Here is a 14717-nt window from a genome sequence, read left to right as displayed (position 1 = left end):
AATAGAAAACTGTATATTTGTGATAAAAACATTTCCATGACTGGAAAGCAGGGAAATTATACGTTTCCTGATATTTGCCTGACCGTGGAAGTCCCCGAAGCGTTACGTTTGTTTTTGTTTTATTTTAATTAAAATGAGTTTTAAAGAAAAACAAACAAACATTGGTGACACTTTACAATAAGGCTCCATTTGTTAACAACTATATTAGTTTACATGAAGTAACAATGAAAATACCCCTAAAGCATTCATTAATCTTAGTTTAATGTACATTTCAGCATTTACTAATGCATGATTAAAATAATGTTTTTTATATGTTAATATTATTTAAAGGACCTGAGCTAACATGAACTAACTGTTCAAGTTGTAGTTATATACTTATGTTAAAGGGACTATATGTAAGAATGAATTAATCACATTAATCAATATACACTTCCCAGGTTGTGTCTATGAGAGCATGTAGACTGAGTTTTGTGAAGGAATCAGGATGTTTTGCCAGGGAAAATCTTATACAATGTTCAGGATAAATAAACACAAATTTGTGCCATAACGTCAATATATCATGCAAAGAAAAGGGATTAATTCAAACTAGTCTCACATAGCCAGATCTATATAGTCTCAAATATACTTTATAATCAAACTATCATAAGTGTAATTTGAATAACTTCATCTGTTGACATGATGCCGGTGAATCGCAGAGTTGGTTTAAACATTTCCACATCGCTATGATCAGATGCTTTCTGAACTGCTGTATTCAATGCTGTCATTGTTTGTTGTTTATTTTGTCATTGAGAGGAAAGTGCGCAGCACATATGTACACACTCGTCTAAACGTCGCTCTCAGGAGTGTGGACGGCGTCAGGATGTTCGTTAAAAGCATATTGCTGCAAAGGTATTTCTATTTCCAAAGTCTTTTTACTTCTAAGCAAAGAATGAAAAACAACTTCACCATTGGACAGAAGTGCTTTCTGCTGTAGCGCAAACATTCTTTGAAACCTTTGCTCGACTGTATACACACACTGCCATTCAAAAGTTTGGGATCAGTAAGATTTTTAAAATGTTTTTAAAAGAAATGTCACCAAAAAAAAAGGAGTAATATTGTGTAGTATTATTAAAATTTAAAAGAACTGTTTTCTATATGAATATTTTATAAAATGTATTTTTTTTTAAACATGAATGCTGTAGTTCACTTAACGGCCACCGGTGTCGCTAATAACAAGGGTTTCTGAATTCTACATACTTTAACAAAAATGTATCAATTCAGTAACAAATATATTGCATTAACTAACAATTACTACTGTAACCTTATTGTAAAGTGTTACCAAGAAATGAATATCATTAAAAAAAACAGCAAGACACCAGAATCTAGGCAACATATTTATTCACATTGTAAAAAAAACACCTTTGAATAAAAAAGACAACATCAGTAAAATATGAGCGTCTCACTGTCCAATGCAAAATGCTGAATTATGTAGAGTTAAAAAACATGGCATTCGTTCAAGCAGTCTGTGGTTCCCTCAGTATCTCCTCTGTCTGGGACTGAAGACAGTGCTGGGGTCGCTGTCTCGTTCTCGTTCTTTCTCCCGCTCTCTCTGACTGTTGGGTGATAAAGGCGGCTCGACGGCAGGCCCTGGCCGAGCTTTATCGCTTTTGAAAAGGTCACGACCTGTCCTTAGAATCTGCTCCTCGATCTTTCTGTGACGCTTCATGTCCGACAGCACTTTGTCCAGCCGGGCCTCGCGTCTGACCGAAGAGCGGGCAGAGGAACCTGGAATTCAAGTCCGCATTACTCATTTATTTTGCGTTTGCCAATATTGCCAAATCTATACATTGTGGAAGAATATGTTTATCATACCTGGTGTCCTGCGGCGATTGAGAAAAGAGTTCTTGGGAGTTGCCATAGTCTGCTCTTCATCAAAATCAAACTCAGTTGGTGTGAGGGATCTGCAACACATAGAAATAGATATATATATTTTACTTGTTTAAAAATGGCATTGCCTACTGTGTTTAAAAAAATACAGTAATATTGTGAAATAACTATTCAAAATAACTTTTTAAATGTAATTTCAAATTCTGATATATAGTAGAAATCATTATAATATGATGATTTGATGCTTAGGAAACTTTCTGATGATCATTTATGTTAAAAGCAGTTTTTTTTATTGTAAAATATTTCACGATATTACTGTTTTTGATCAAATAAATGTAGCCTTGAAGAGACTTTTCAAAAACATAAAAAAATTCTTTGTTCCATCTTTGCTCGACTGTATACACACACTCCCATTCAAAAGTTTGGGATCAGTAAGATTTTTTAAATGTTTTTAAAAGAAGTCTCACCAAGACCATTTTATTTGATTAAAAATACAGAAAAAAAGGAGTAATATTGTGTAGTATTATTACAATTTAAAATAACTGTTTTCTATATGAATATATTATAAAATGTAATTTATTCCTGTGATGCAAAGCTGAATTTGCATAACCTGAAATTAAAGAAATTAATAACTTTATTCAGCAAGGATGCATTCAATTCATCAAAAGTGACATTTATAATGTAACAAAATATTTCTATTTCAAATAAATGCTGTTCTTTTGAGCTTTCTATTCATCAAAGATTCCTGAAAAAAACTGTTTTCAAAATTGATTCTTGAGCATCAAATCATCATATAAAAGTGACACTGAAGACTGGAGTAATGATGCTCAAAATTCAGCTTTGATCACAGGAATAAATTACATTTTACAATATATTCAGATATTTCAAATCGTAATAACACTTTGCAAAATTACTGGAGTTATTTTTCTTGCTGAGCAGAAGAGACTTTTAAAACATTAAAATCGTATCAATCCCAAACGTGAACAGCAGTAAATAGACATTCTTCCATCTGTATAATATTGGGACTCACTTGAGCTCATCCTCCTCTTGTTTGGCCTCCTGCGAGTCTTCTCCATCTCTCTCAGGTGAGGGCGTGCGTGGAGGGGTCGGAGGTCGGCGTGGAAGAGCGACCCACTTCAGCTCGAGCGCTTCTCCTTTAGACAGGAGCTCATACAGGCGTTTGATCTCCTCGGGTGGAGGCATCCAGTTCTTAGGGTTCTCCATCTCCTCGTCACTGTAAGGGATCTCCCAGTCCTCCTCATTCTGCACCAGCTTCCCTTCTCCACCTCCATTCATTTCTCCATCTGTGGTTATTCCCTCTTTCTGCTCCTCTACATCCATGGCTTCTTGGTCTCCCTCTACATAGAAGCGATTACAGTGTTCATATATGTATTATGACAAACAATATCTCACACTTACACACCTTACAAAAAGTATTGTGGTGATACCATGGTACTTTGATATACAGCCTGGATGGTTCTCCAAGGTACAATAAGTAAAGAATATAAAAAGCATCATGATATAGAGCAGAGGGTGTCAATGTTTCAGATGCCATGGACCCCCATATATGATCGCTCTCATCTCAAATTTAAAAGCCATGTAGTTTCTTGTATAAAAGCCTAGTTTGTTACTGCAAAAATGTTTCTTTCAAATGTATAAAATATTATTTGGAAAACATTTAGTTTTTACTATTTAGTTTCCTGCTCATTATTTATCATGTAAGCTTTGAAAAACAATAAAAAGTATTTAAATAAAAAGGTAATAGCCACTTTATCTCACAATTCTGAGATAAAATGTCAAATGTTTTATGCAGTGATGAAAAACACACAAAAAACCCTCAAAATGTGAGAATGAAAGTCCGAATTTCAAGATGCAAACTCGCAATTGTGAGATTTTTTTTTTTTTTACAGAATTTGATTGTTTTTTTAGATTGTTTCCGCCACATAATAAAAACTTTTAAAAAGTAATAGCGATTCTATTCTATCGCAATTCTGACTTTATAACTCGCAATTATCCTTTAAAATGTTTTATACTTAAGGTCTGTCTAAATACCCGATTCTGATAGGCTGAAACAAGCTTCCATACTTTAGTAAGCTTCCAGTACTGTACTTCTAGATGCAATATTAAATACATTTAATCTTTTTTTTCTTTTTTTTTTGGAATCTTTTCTCTAAACTTAAGTTTGAAAGTTCGAAACCCCCTGGGAGACAAATGTGAAGCGCATACTTGTGTCATCCTCCGGTTTAGTATCCTTTGCGGTATCAGTCGTGTCCTCGTCTCTTTCTTTATCCTTTTCTTCCTCTTTTCCTGCAGTTTTGTCCTGTTCACTCACTCCCATAGACTCTACCCGCTCCGCTAGAGAGGACTGCGCCTCCTCCGCCGCCTGCATCCCTGCACACCTGAGGAGAAGCACACGCTGCAAACTCATGACTCTATACTTCAGAAAACGAATATAATATTTCTATTAAATTCTATATAATATTATAATTTAATATTACATTATGGTTCTGTGTCAATACATCATGTTCTGTCTAGTTCCGCGCTTTGAGGGCAGACAGGGTTCACTGAGCATCATTCAGAAACATATAAATAATTATTTATATTGCACAAACATGAAGAGGCGAAGGCAAACTTACAGTTGTTTCCCCACCTCCGTTACAAACTGCTGCGCGGGATAGTAGACCGCATCAATGTGCTTTTATTTCAGAAAATAATACTGCATTAGTTTTCATGCCGAGCACTGTTTATTTCGGCGCCTTGACGTCATTCGTCTCATGTCCCGGATGAGAGGATCCGCCCACAGCGCCACCATGCGCTCGAATGACCGTTACACACTTTTCTGTTGGATTGCAGTGTTTATGAGATAGATAGATAGATAGATAGATAGATAGATAGATAGATAGATAGATAGATAGATAGATAGATAGATAGATAGATAGATAGATAGATAGATAGATAGATAGATAGATAGATAGATAGATAGATAGATAGATAGATAGATAGATTTTTTATAAATCAAACGATTCATGGCATGGTATTTATGAATATTATTTTAATGTAGGCTAAATAACATAGCAAGACCCTTTATTTACAGATAGCTCGGTTATTAGTTTTTTAATACATATCGGATTCAGTTACATGAGAGCTAAATGGCACTGTAATAACAGTTTATTACAGTTTCTTGTTCTGTAATAATTAATAATAACAAACTGTAATTATAAAATAATACATTTTCGAAAGTTTCTTGTAATGTTAAATTATTTTCGGGGAGGAAAAGTTATTTATTCACCGGATTCCTTATTATAATGTCTGGCTTTATTTCCACACCACTGCATTTCAGAAAAGAAAAAAACTATTCCTCGTTTTTTTTTTAAAGACCTGCTCCGACAGCGAGTCGAACCGAATTCGATATGTCCGATTTTTTTTATTTTTTTATATGCTGTTAATTTGTCATACTACGTTATTTTCTATACATTTAAAAAATCCATACGAGTCGTAATTAATTTTACTAGAGGTCAAAAAATACCAAACAAACTATTCGTGTTATATTATTCTCATTTATAAATCGTAAAAGACTTTTAATTTGGCGGGTGTTTCCCATAATTCCATCAGAGCGGAAACAGATTGAAGCGGAGCCGCACATCAACAGAACTAGTACAAATCTGCGATGAGTTTTGAGTGGCCCTGGCAGTATAACTTTCCTCCATTTTTTACGTAAGTAAATCCACTTGTCAGTGACCGCAGATGGAACAACTAGTTTCGTGTCTACAATATTGTCTGAATACTTCGCTCTATTGTAAAATATACATGTGTACCGTGAATAATGCTGCTGTTTGCATTCCGCTACGGAAGTAATCAAATCACCACAGTTGACACTTCACGCACAGTTCAGTCTCGCGACGGATGAAATTAAGTATAATTATGTATTACAATACTTACAGTTGCAATGTGTCATATAGCATTTAAATGCTTAGAAAGGTGAACGGAAGCTAGTGCGATCAGAATAGCCATGATTTCTGTGATTTGCAACAAGAAGAAATTGTAATAAGTTAAAATTGCATTATAAAAAGATTAAAGAGTGCCATGCTTAGTGGAGAACCTGGAAATATTTGGACATTTTGAAAATTGCAATTTCCTGGCCTGGAAAAGTTATTGTAATTACAATTTTGACAACTTATGGAAATTAACACAATTTCAAAAGTCATGTAAATATAAGTTTTGTTAATTCTCAGCCCTGAAGTAACGTTATCTCTATAAGATTATTCTTAAAGGGTTAGTTCACCCCAAAATAAAAATGATACCATAATTTACTCGACCTCAAACTGGCTTGGTGTGTATGACTTTCTTCTTTCAGCCAAACACAATCAGAGTTATATATAAAAAAAAAATTTATAATGGGAGTGAATGGTACCACAGATTTTGAAGCGCATCCATCCATCATAAAAGTAATCCATGCGACTCCAGGGGGTTAATAAAGGCCTTCTGAAGCGAAGCCATGCGTTTGTGAAAGAAAAATATCTATATTTAAAACGTTATAAACTATAATCACCGGCTCCCGGTAACGGCCGTACGTTTGTCTAGTTCAGGCAGAAGAGTGACCTCTGACCTGATGGAGTAAATTATGAGTGAAAATAAATTTTTGGGTGAACTAACCATTTAAAAATACTGAATGCGGTCATTTTGAGGGTACAACAAAAATGTATGCATACATATTAATGAATAATTTATCAAAATAAGCGTCTTCGTCACGGCTCTCAGCCCGCCCTCTGTTTGTTGATTCGCCGGAGGAAAACTGAGAGATAGGTCGCTATCTCAGACTGAGTACAGAAGTGAACTGAAATTGAGCGGAAGTACGAAGTCTGACGTAGTCAGGCTAGTACATGGTAGTTGAAGACACTTAATATAAAGTGGCACCCTTATGTTTTTGCAGATTGCAGCCAAATGTTGACACGAGACAGAAGCAGTTGGCGGCGTGGTGTTCACTCGTGCTGTCTTACTGCCGGCACCACAAGCTCTACACGCTGGACGTGCTCGAGGCGCAGGAAAGCCCCATGTTCAACAACAAGAAAATTGAGAGTATCCTTTCATGGACGCCACTGCGTCTTATGCCTGGTTCAGATTACACCAATTTAGCCTGATTTTGGCACGATCCGTTTGACGTAGGGTGTCGTGGGGATTCGTAAACGACAACGGGCGTCGGGAGGCAAGATTCGATCGTTTCATCTCGTATAGTGTGTGTCATAGTGGGCGACAACCGACGTCGCGTCTGCGATGCTTCAAGACATCACGCATACCTGTCAACCCTCCCGTTTTTCCCGGGATTTTTCCCGTGATCATCCCGTTTAAATATTTTCCCGTATTTTGAATCTCTCTATAAAAAAAACTAACAAAAAAAAACAGTTAAGCAGAAATCCCGCCCTGCAGCTAATTTCATTGGTTAAGGTTACAATGACGGGTAGGTTTAGGGATCAGTGTTTGGTGTAGGCAATCAGTACTGTGATTCACATGACCAATAAAATCTTTAGAATCGGCTGCAAGGTGGGATTTCCGCTGAAGTAGTTTGGGGGGAAAAATCGCGTAATCTGACACAGTGACTATTGTAACAGACAAAAAAATTGTGTAATCTGAACCAGGCATTGCCTGTCTTTGTGTTATTTTTAGATGATGGAGGTTTTAGGGATAGTTCACCCATAAATGAAAATTAGCCCATGTTTTACTCACCCTGAAGCCATCCTAGGTGTATATGACTTTCTTCTTTCAGATGAATACAATTAGAGTTATATAAAAAAATGTCCTGGCTCTTCCAAGCTTTATAATGGCAGTGAATGGCTGTATGTCTTTGGCACTTTAATCATGAATAGATGCGCTTTGATGGACTTCCAAAGACATTCAGCCATTCACTCCCATTATAAAGCTTGGATGACCCAGTACATTTTTATAATATAACTCCGATTGTATTCGTCTGGAAGAAGAGTGTCATATTTTCCTTTTTAGGTGAACTGTCCCTTTAAGACCATTCTTTTTCTGCCATTACTTGCCATGTATATTTCCCATAACTTGTGTTGTTTAGGAAAACTTTCAGTTGAAGCCATACAAGTAGTGTTTGAAGAATTGAGAAAAAAAGGTGGGAAGAAACAAGCATTTACAAGAAGACACGGTTTCCCAGGTTGTAAAATGAGTTTTACAATTATTTTGTTCTTTGCTTTGGCGCAGGAAACCTGGAATGGTTGGATAAAAATAAATCACGATGTCTTATAATGTGGAGGAGACCAGAGGAGTGGGGCAAACTCATTTATCAGTGGGTGAGAAAGAATATCCTGTGCATTATCAAACACAATGTCACTGTGTGAAGTAATGAGAGTTGAATCTTCTTTTCCATGTTCGGACTATCGCTGAGCTGTACACATTTAAGATGACATGCATGAATTGACTATTGCACTTTTGCTTAGTAAGGACAGTCATTGAGGTCTCTGTAGTGGAAAGGCCCCGATATAGAAAAGTTACCATTGGTCCGGGTATATTCTTAGCTGATTCTTATTAATTACACTTGCAGGGTTTTTTTAAGTGACGGAAAAGGAAGTATACATGCTACCATGATGTATTGATACATTACAATTAAATGTACAAAACGGCATTTATTTTGAAATGGCAATCTTCTGTAACATTATACATGTCTTACTACTGTATACTGTCACATGTGTGACCATGGACCACAAAACCAACTTTTCTGAAATTTTGATTTATACATCAAATTAAGCTTTTCTTTGATGTATGGTTTGTTAGGATATGACAATATTTGGACAACTATTTGAAAATCTGGAATCTGAGGGTGCAAAAAAATCGAAACATTGAGAAAATCTCCTTTAAAGTTGTGCACTTATGTTCACGATTGTGCTGCATTCACTCACTAAAATAAATGTTTTATATATGTACGGATGGAAATGTACAAAATACTTTCATGGAACATGATCTTTATTTAATATCCTAATGATTTCTGGCATAAAAGAAAAATTTATAATTTTGACCCATACAATGTATTGTTGGCTATTTTTCACAAATATACCCATGCGACATGTGACTGGTTTTGTGATCCAGGGTCACATATGATCAGTTTAATGTGTCCTTTGATGAAAAAAGTCTTACTGACCTTTATTGATAGATAGATAGATAGATAGATAGATCATACTGATGCTGGTTGAGCTTCATCCACACACATGATAGAATTCTGACAGCTGGATTTATCTATGTATTAAGTGTCATGTCAACTCTGTTTGCTGATGAAAACATTGCATTTCACTTATTTTGTCCTGCAAGTGATCTGTTAAGTCGAGGTGTTTAAGTGCACTTTCTTTTTCCCCTTAATTGTTACATGTAGGTTTCCAAAAATGGCATGGTCAACTCTGTGTTTACACTTTATGAACTCTCTAATGGGGATGACACGGAAAAAGAAGGTATAGAATTATATATAATATGCATTGCACCACATCAGTAACATAGTGTGTACCGTATATATATATATATATATATATATATATATATATATTTGGCAGACGCTTTTTCAGAGCGCCAACGCTCTACTGTTTGAGCAACAGGAAAGCTTATATATCTTTATAAATAACTTTCCTGGTTGGGATTTACTGGGATCACTAGGAAGCAGCTGAGGTTGCACTGATCTGCTGTATCTTTCAGAGTTTCATGGCCTGGAGGATTGGATGCTGCTGCGTTCACTGCAGGCCCTGCAGGCTGATGGGAAAGCAGAAATGATCTCGATGGACGATGGAAAAGGAGTCAAGTTCTTTTGAATCAGGTTTTCTCAAGTCAGACTTTGGGTTTTGGGTGTTGGGTTTCTGTCAGCCCAGCGTTATCTTATGTCTCAGTCCGTTGGGATCTTGTTTGGACTGTATATTACACTCCACTACTAAAAATCAGCAAGTCATTATTTGGCACATGAGCTCAAACTACATGTAAGGGTCTTCCTTGTTGGAACATGTTTAAATTGGTGGTTTTACACCTGTCAAAACTGGAGCCGAGTGAAGAAACCAAGATTTTGTTCTTCACCGTTATGCATACAAAGCGAAATGTCAGACCAAAACTAAGGAATATCAATATCTTAATGTAGATTGAGACTAAATACATTTTTTGTGTACATATGTTTTTATTTCACTCCTGTTCTTGCTGTCGATCCTGAAGGACTCTAGTTCTACTTGAATCTTTGTTCTGTGTAGAACCACAAAGCCAAAAGACGGTCAGACACGACTTTTGCGAATCCTGCGATGCTTCCTGGCTAAGATAACATGTTCCTGAGTAAATGTCTTGTTTCTGATTGCGGTGGAATTCATATCAACAACATTTTGCTGAAATCTGATTGCGTTGACTCCTTTCCCCCGACTGTCACTGTATCTTACCACCTTTTATACCTATGTAATACTGTACAAATAAACGATGGAGATGTTTTCAGTTCTCTCCTGGAAAACCCCTTGAAAATGCTCTGTGTTTGTCTTTACTGAAGTGCCTTCGATGGCCTTAAATATTTGATTTTCATACGCATATCTCATGTGCTTGGCGGAAGCATTGAACCACAGCTTACAGCACAAAGTCATTTTTCTATAATTTGAAAATAAATAAAAATAAAAAACTAGCAAATATATAAAAAAAGATTAAATATTTTTTTGTTTTGGCCGTGTGGCCTTTCAATTTTCCATGCAATTATAGTTGCCTGACTAGTGGCAGGTTTGTGCGTTGCTCTACGCTTCTAATGGAAGAGTTGATATGCTGTTATTACTGTTGCTCATGGTTTGGGTAAAGAGTTTTACAGAGTTAGTCTCTCGGATATGTACAGAAATGTTTAAAAATAAAAATCTATTTTATACAGTGCACAAATTGTTAAAAGTAGCAACTTAAAATGTAAGTTGTTTAGTCTTTTCTTCACAATTGTTACGTATGTCCAAGGGAAACGGCTTCTCGAACAAGAAAAATGTATTGGATGGTTGTGGTTTGCTATTGGTGGATCTCATGAGAGTCACAGGTTGTCCCGCCCTCGCCATCAGAGAAGAGAAGAGAATGCTGGTTAGATTACTTACAAATTGTAGTCCATTACAGAATACGAGTTGCATGATAAAAATTGTTGCTTGTAATGTAATATATTACACATTGGTAATGTAATCTGACTACTTTTGATTAGTTTTGACCTATCTGGTTTATAATATTGATTTAAACAGGACAATCTTGTACCAAATAAAAAATACAAAAATACAAAAAAAAATTTTATTTTCTTTTTTTATCGACAACATAAAGTGCATTAAACATTACATTATGTCAGGGTTTCCCATCTAGGGTTTGGGAAGGAACTACAGGGGGTTCATAAATGTAATGAAAAGCTAATAATTAATTAAATCATAATTAATCAAGTTAAATTAAAATAAATAATTTGAAAATAAATCAAAAAAAAAAACCTAGCAAAAAAAAAAAAGATGAAATATTTCATTTGTTTTTGCTGTGTTTCCTTTCAATTTTCCATGCAATTATAGTTGCCTGACTAGTGGCCGGTCTGTGCGTACAATTCCATTAATCAGGAAATTTAAAAGATAAAAAAAAGAAGATTTAAGGAGAATTTACTGCCATTTTGTGAATAATAAATAATCATGTAAAAAAAAAAGAAGGAACCATTCTGATTATGAGTATTTTAAAAAGTGTTATAATCTCAATACAGTATTTAATTTTTGGAATCTAATTATGTAATCCAGATTGCATATAATTTATTAATTTACATATATTTGCTAAACCAATGACCTGTTTTTACATGTGACAGTCAGTAAGAGAGAAAGAGAGACAGGTGGCGCTCACGTGCGTGCCAAAGCATCATGAAACAGCGCCCTCTGCTGAACATCCTTTACAAAACAATGCAATGCGTCTTTATTATTCATCCCTGAGGGCCAGTTTAGTGTTGAACACAGATAATGGAACAGACATAGATGCAAGGGTACTAATGTACTTATAATACATTTTTAATTTAACTTAATCAGATAGGCATACATTTTTCAACCACTGTATGTTATGGAATATACAGTACAATGTATTGAACACAATTGTGAAAGTTGAATAAAATATATATACTGCACAATTATTAGAAGTACAGGAGTAAATTAGCCTCCGTTATGAGTAATGCTTTGTATGGTTGGTTTAAGCTTCTGGCACCGCTTGAACTAGCGCTGGAGAATGTGAGCTGTCCCTCAGATCCGGGAACTTTTCTGGTTTAGACGAGCTAGAGTTCATAAATACAAGGGGGGGGGGGGGGGGGGGGGGCAGAATAATTATTTAATAATCGTGTCCTAAACCCAGCATGAGAAAATGTAATATTAATTGTATTTTGGGGGCAGAATAATTCTTTAATAATCGTGTCCTAAATCCAGCATGAGAAAAGTCTAAAATAGTCCACCCAGACTCTATGGGGTGTGTGTTATTCTTTCAGCTCATAGCAAAATGTGAATTTAGATGTCAAGTTTCTTGTATATGAGCGTCTATGAATAACTATGAAATTCAAGGACATCTTTAATATTAATTTAATGAACTCTTTGAAGTAACTGTTCCCAATTGATTTCTTGATTGTCAATTTTATGATAGGCTCCATAATAAATACACATACACATTTTAACTAAATGAGTTTGTAAATGGCTTGAGAAATTGTAATGTCGTTTAAATAGATCTTTATACAACAACATAGACCTGTCGCGACGATGATCATATCTGGGTGGCCTCTAAAAATTGAACCCCCCTGGTCCAGACCACGTGACTCAAAAGAACGGATCGGACATCGCAAGCGAACCGACACAAGGTGTTCTGATGGCACAGATAGATCTGGCACTGACTTTACTCAAGCCTGCAGTGACTGCAAGCTTGAGTAAGTCTGTGCGAGGGCAGTGAAACCCAACGCTGTGCGGGACTCACTCACTCAGGTGAAAGGGGGCGGAGTCAGCCGCTCGCTCACTGTGAAGAGCTGTAGTGCACGCGCGCCTCTGCAGAATGCGAAGCAACCGCGCGCGCGTGTGGAACGACTCGAGTTTAATGCGCTATTTCAAACCTGGAGTCATTTCAGACTGCTCTAAATAAGGTACATCTAAGTTCACTTGCGCATTGTGTGGACGTTATATATTCCATATAAAGAACGATATCTCTTTTATGTTGTTGTTGTTATTATAACCTAATTTGCTGTTATATTTGTCATATTTTCTTGTAAAAGTGAAGAAAAGACGCAACCGTCAGGCACATAATGTTCTTGATGCTTTGCGTTTAATGCGCGCGCTTGTTTATTTGTCTTTTTCCATCCAGTTTGTGATGCTTTGAGCAGTCCTCATCATGTCTCAAGCCGAAGTTGAGTTCGCTGGACGTGGTTTTCCAGGTTTACCTGTTGAATTAGAGGAGGACTGTCTCCCCAGAGTGCCAATGCTGCGAACGCACTCCTTGAGCGCGAGGAGGAACTCATACGTGCTCCATAAACTCAGTGTGGATATTGACCCGCAAATATACACTGAGACACTCTCCAAAGCGCTGTCATGGTCTTCTGAAAACATATTATCAGAGAGAAGAACTGAGGAAGATAAAACAGACCATGCATCTCCAAGTTCTCCATCTTTGATCTCCAGCCCAGAGTCTTCTACACCCAATCCTGCAGCTCCAGAGGACTGGAGAAGCTCCGGCCAGACGCCTCTGTCCCCGGCTCAGGATGCCAGTTCAGATTCGGACAATGAGGGGTCCAAGGTCGAGCATGTGGTTCCACGGCGCCCATTTTTGAGCAGACTGGAACAGGACGAGAAAGAGGACATCGAGACCAAAGCGGTGGCCACCTCACCGGATGGAAGGTATCTGAAGTTCAACATTGAAATTGGGAGAGGGTCGTTCAAGACGGTCTACAAGGGGCTGGACACGGAGACCACAGTGGAAGTGGCATGGTGCGAGTTACAGGTAAGGTCTCTTTCTTTAAAGGTATGGCAATGTTTTGGTTATGTAGGATATTCCATGCAGGTTTAGACATCAGTTTGCAGTCATATATTGGTGTCGGCGAGGCTAATGATTTTTAGACCTGATGCACAACCTATCCATACAGTATACTGTAATAAAGCAAATGGAGCAGATGTTCCAGATGTGTGACTTACAAGCCTATCAGACCATTCTTCTGTATTTGACTTCTGCACGGATGCGTGGAAAAGCACATGTGGGCTGTTTTAGCTGCCTTGCTTGGAGTGTTTTTGTCCTAAACAGAAATCTAAAATTAAGAGCCATGAACCAAACCAACCCACTCCGAGATTAATCGCAACATTGTAACATTTGATTCGCAACAAATCATCATTGACATTCAGAAAACAAAATTGTGAATTTGCTATTCGTCCCATAAAGCATTGGAAATGACATAATCAACAGTACAGTAAATCAATAAATCATTTATTAAACATATAGTCCTTTATTATAAGTATAAAAACATATTAACATATTGCATGAGCTACTTTTCTCAGTTACACTTTACAGGAAGGTTCCATTTGTTAACATTAGTCAACATGAACTAAGAAAAGTTCTAAAGTATTTATTATTCTGAAGAGACTCGATCGCTTTATATGATGAACAGATTTAATTTAGGCTTTTATTCACATTTAAACATTGTTCAGCGAACATAAACAGAAGCTCAACCGATCCTGCTTGACATGCGAGAATGAACCTCATTGGTTCTTGCAGAAGCTCAAACGCTCTGCGTAACACGAGAATGAACCTCATTGGTTCTTGCAGAAGCTCAAACGCTCTGCGTAACACGAGAATGAACCTCATTGGCTCTTGCAGAAGCTCAAACGCTCTGCGTAACACGA

At 36.7% G+C, this 14717-nt stretch overlaps 3 protein-coding genes across 5 annotated transcripts in view; 2 read left to right on the top strand and 1 right to left on the bottom strand.

Moving 5' to 3' along the window:
• Window positions 1-1360: 1360 nt before the first annotated feature.
• Window positions 1361-4662, bottom strand: pagr1 (PAXIP1 associated glutamate-rich protein 1). 3 transcript variants are annotated; one of them, XM_082152196.1, is made up of 6 exons: window positions 4503-4649; window positions 4365-4408; window positions 4093-4265; window positions 2897-3224; window positions 1852-1940; window positions 1361-1764 (listed from the first exon to the last, which is right to left on the bottom strand). In XM_082152196.1, coding segments are annotated over exons 2-6 (843 nt in total). In that variant the 5' UTR covers window positions 4367-4408; window positions 4503-4649; the 3' UTR covers window positions 1361-1513. The 3 variants fall into 3 exon arrangements, with proteins under 3 accessions (XP_082008322.1, XP_082008323.1, XP_082008324.1); XM_082152197.1 differs by lacking the exon at window positions 4365-4408 and having other exon boundaries at window positions 4503-4662; XM_082152198.1 differs by lacking the exons at window positions 4365-4408; window positions 4503-4649 and having other exon boundaries at window positions 4093-4282.
• An 803-nt stretch (window positions 4663-5465) lies between these two features.
• Window positions 5466-10350, top strand: vps25 (vacuolar protein sorting 25 homolog). Its single transcript, XM_082152210.1, has 6 exons — window positions 5466-5580; window positions 6797-6942; window positions 7937-7990; window positions 8080-8168; window positions 9242-9317; window positions 9556-10350. Exons 1-6 carry the CDS (start codon window positions 5534-5536, stop codon window positions 9666-9668), a joined length of 525 nt encoding a protein of 174 aa, XP_082008336.1. The 5' UTR covers window positions 5466-5533; the 3' UTR covers window positions 9669-10350.
• A 2418-nt stretch (window positions 10351-12768) lies between these two features.
• wnk4a (WNK lysine deficient protein kinase 4a) overlaps window positions 12769-14717 on the top strand; it is a 62881-nt gene continuing 60932 nt past the window's right edge. Inside the window, exons 1-2 of the mRNA XM_082152062.1 lie at window positions 12769-12973; window positions 13192-13824. Coding sequence (XP_082008188.1) covers window positions 13219-13824 — 606 coding nt within the window. The 5' untranslated portion in view covers window positions 12769-12973; window positions 13192-13218. The remainder of the gene's footprint in view (window positions 12974-13191; window positions 13825-14717) is intronic.

This window comes from Leuciscus leuciscus, assembly GCF_965113295.1.
Source record: "Leuciscus leuciscus genome assembly, chromosome: 21".
In the NCBI taxonomy this organism is placed as follows: Eukaryota; Metazoa; Chordata; class Actinopteri; order Cypriniformes; family Leuciscidae; genus Leuciscus; species Leuciscus leuciscus.
Note: the sequence above shows the minus strand (reverse complement) of the source record. Positions and strands in the feature narration are given on the sequence as shown.

Excerpts from the sequence above, each read along its gene's own strand:
- vps25 (XM_082152210.1), top strand. The coding sequence starts at position 5,534 with ATGAGTTTTGAGTGGCCCTGGCAGTATAACTTTCCTCCATTTTTTAC. Across the intron at positions 5,581-6,796 it reads AACTTTCCTCCATTTTTTAC|ATTGCAGCCAAATGTTGACA; the intron begins GTAAGTAAATCC and ends ATGTTTTTGCAG. Across the intron at positions 7,991-8,079 it reads TGAAGAATTGAGAAAAAAAG|GAAACCTGGAATGGTTGGAT; the intron begins GTGGGAAGAAAC and ends GCTTTGGCGCAG.
- pagr1 (XM_082152196.1), bottom strand. Across the intron at positions 3,225-4,092 it reads TAAACCGGAGGATGACACAA|AGGGAGACCAAGAAGCCATG; the intron begins GTATGCGCTTCA and ends GCTTCTATGTAG. Across the intron at positions 1,765-1,851 it reads CAATCGCCGCAGGACACCAG|GTTCCTCTGCCCGCTCTTCG; the intron begins GTATGATAAACA and ends CTTGAATTCCAG.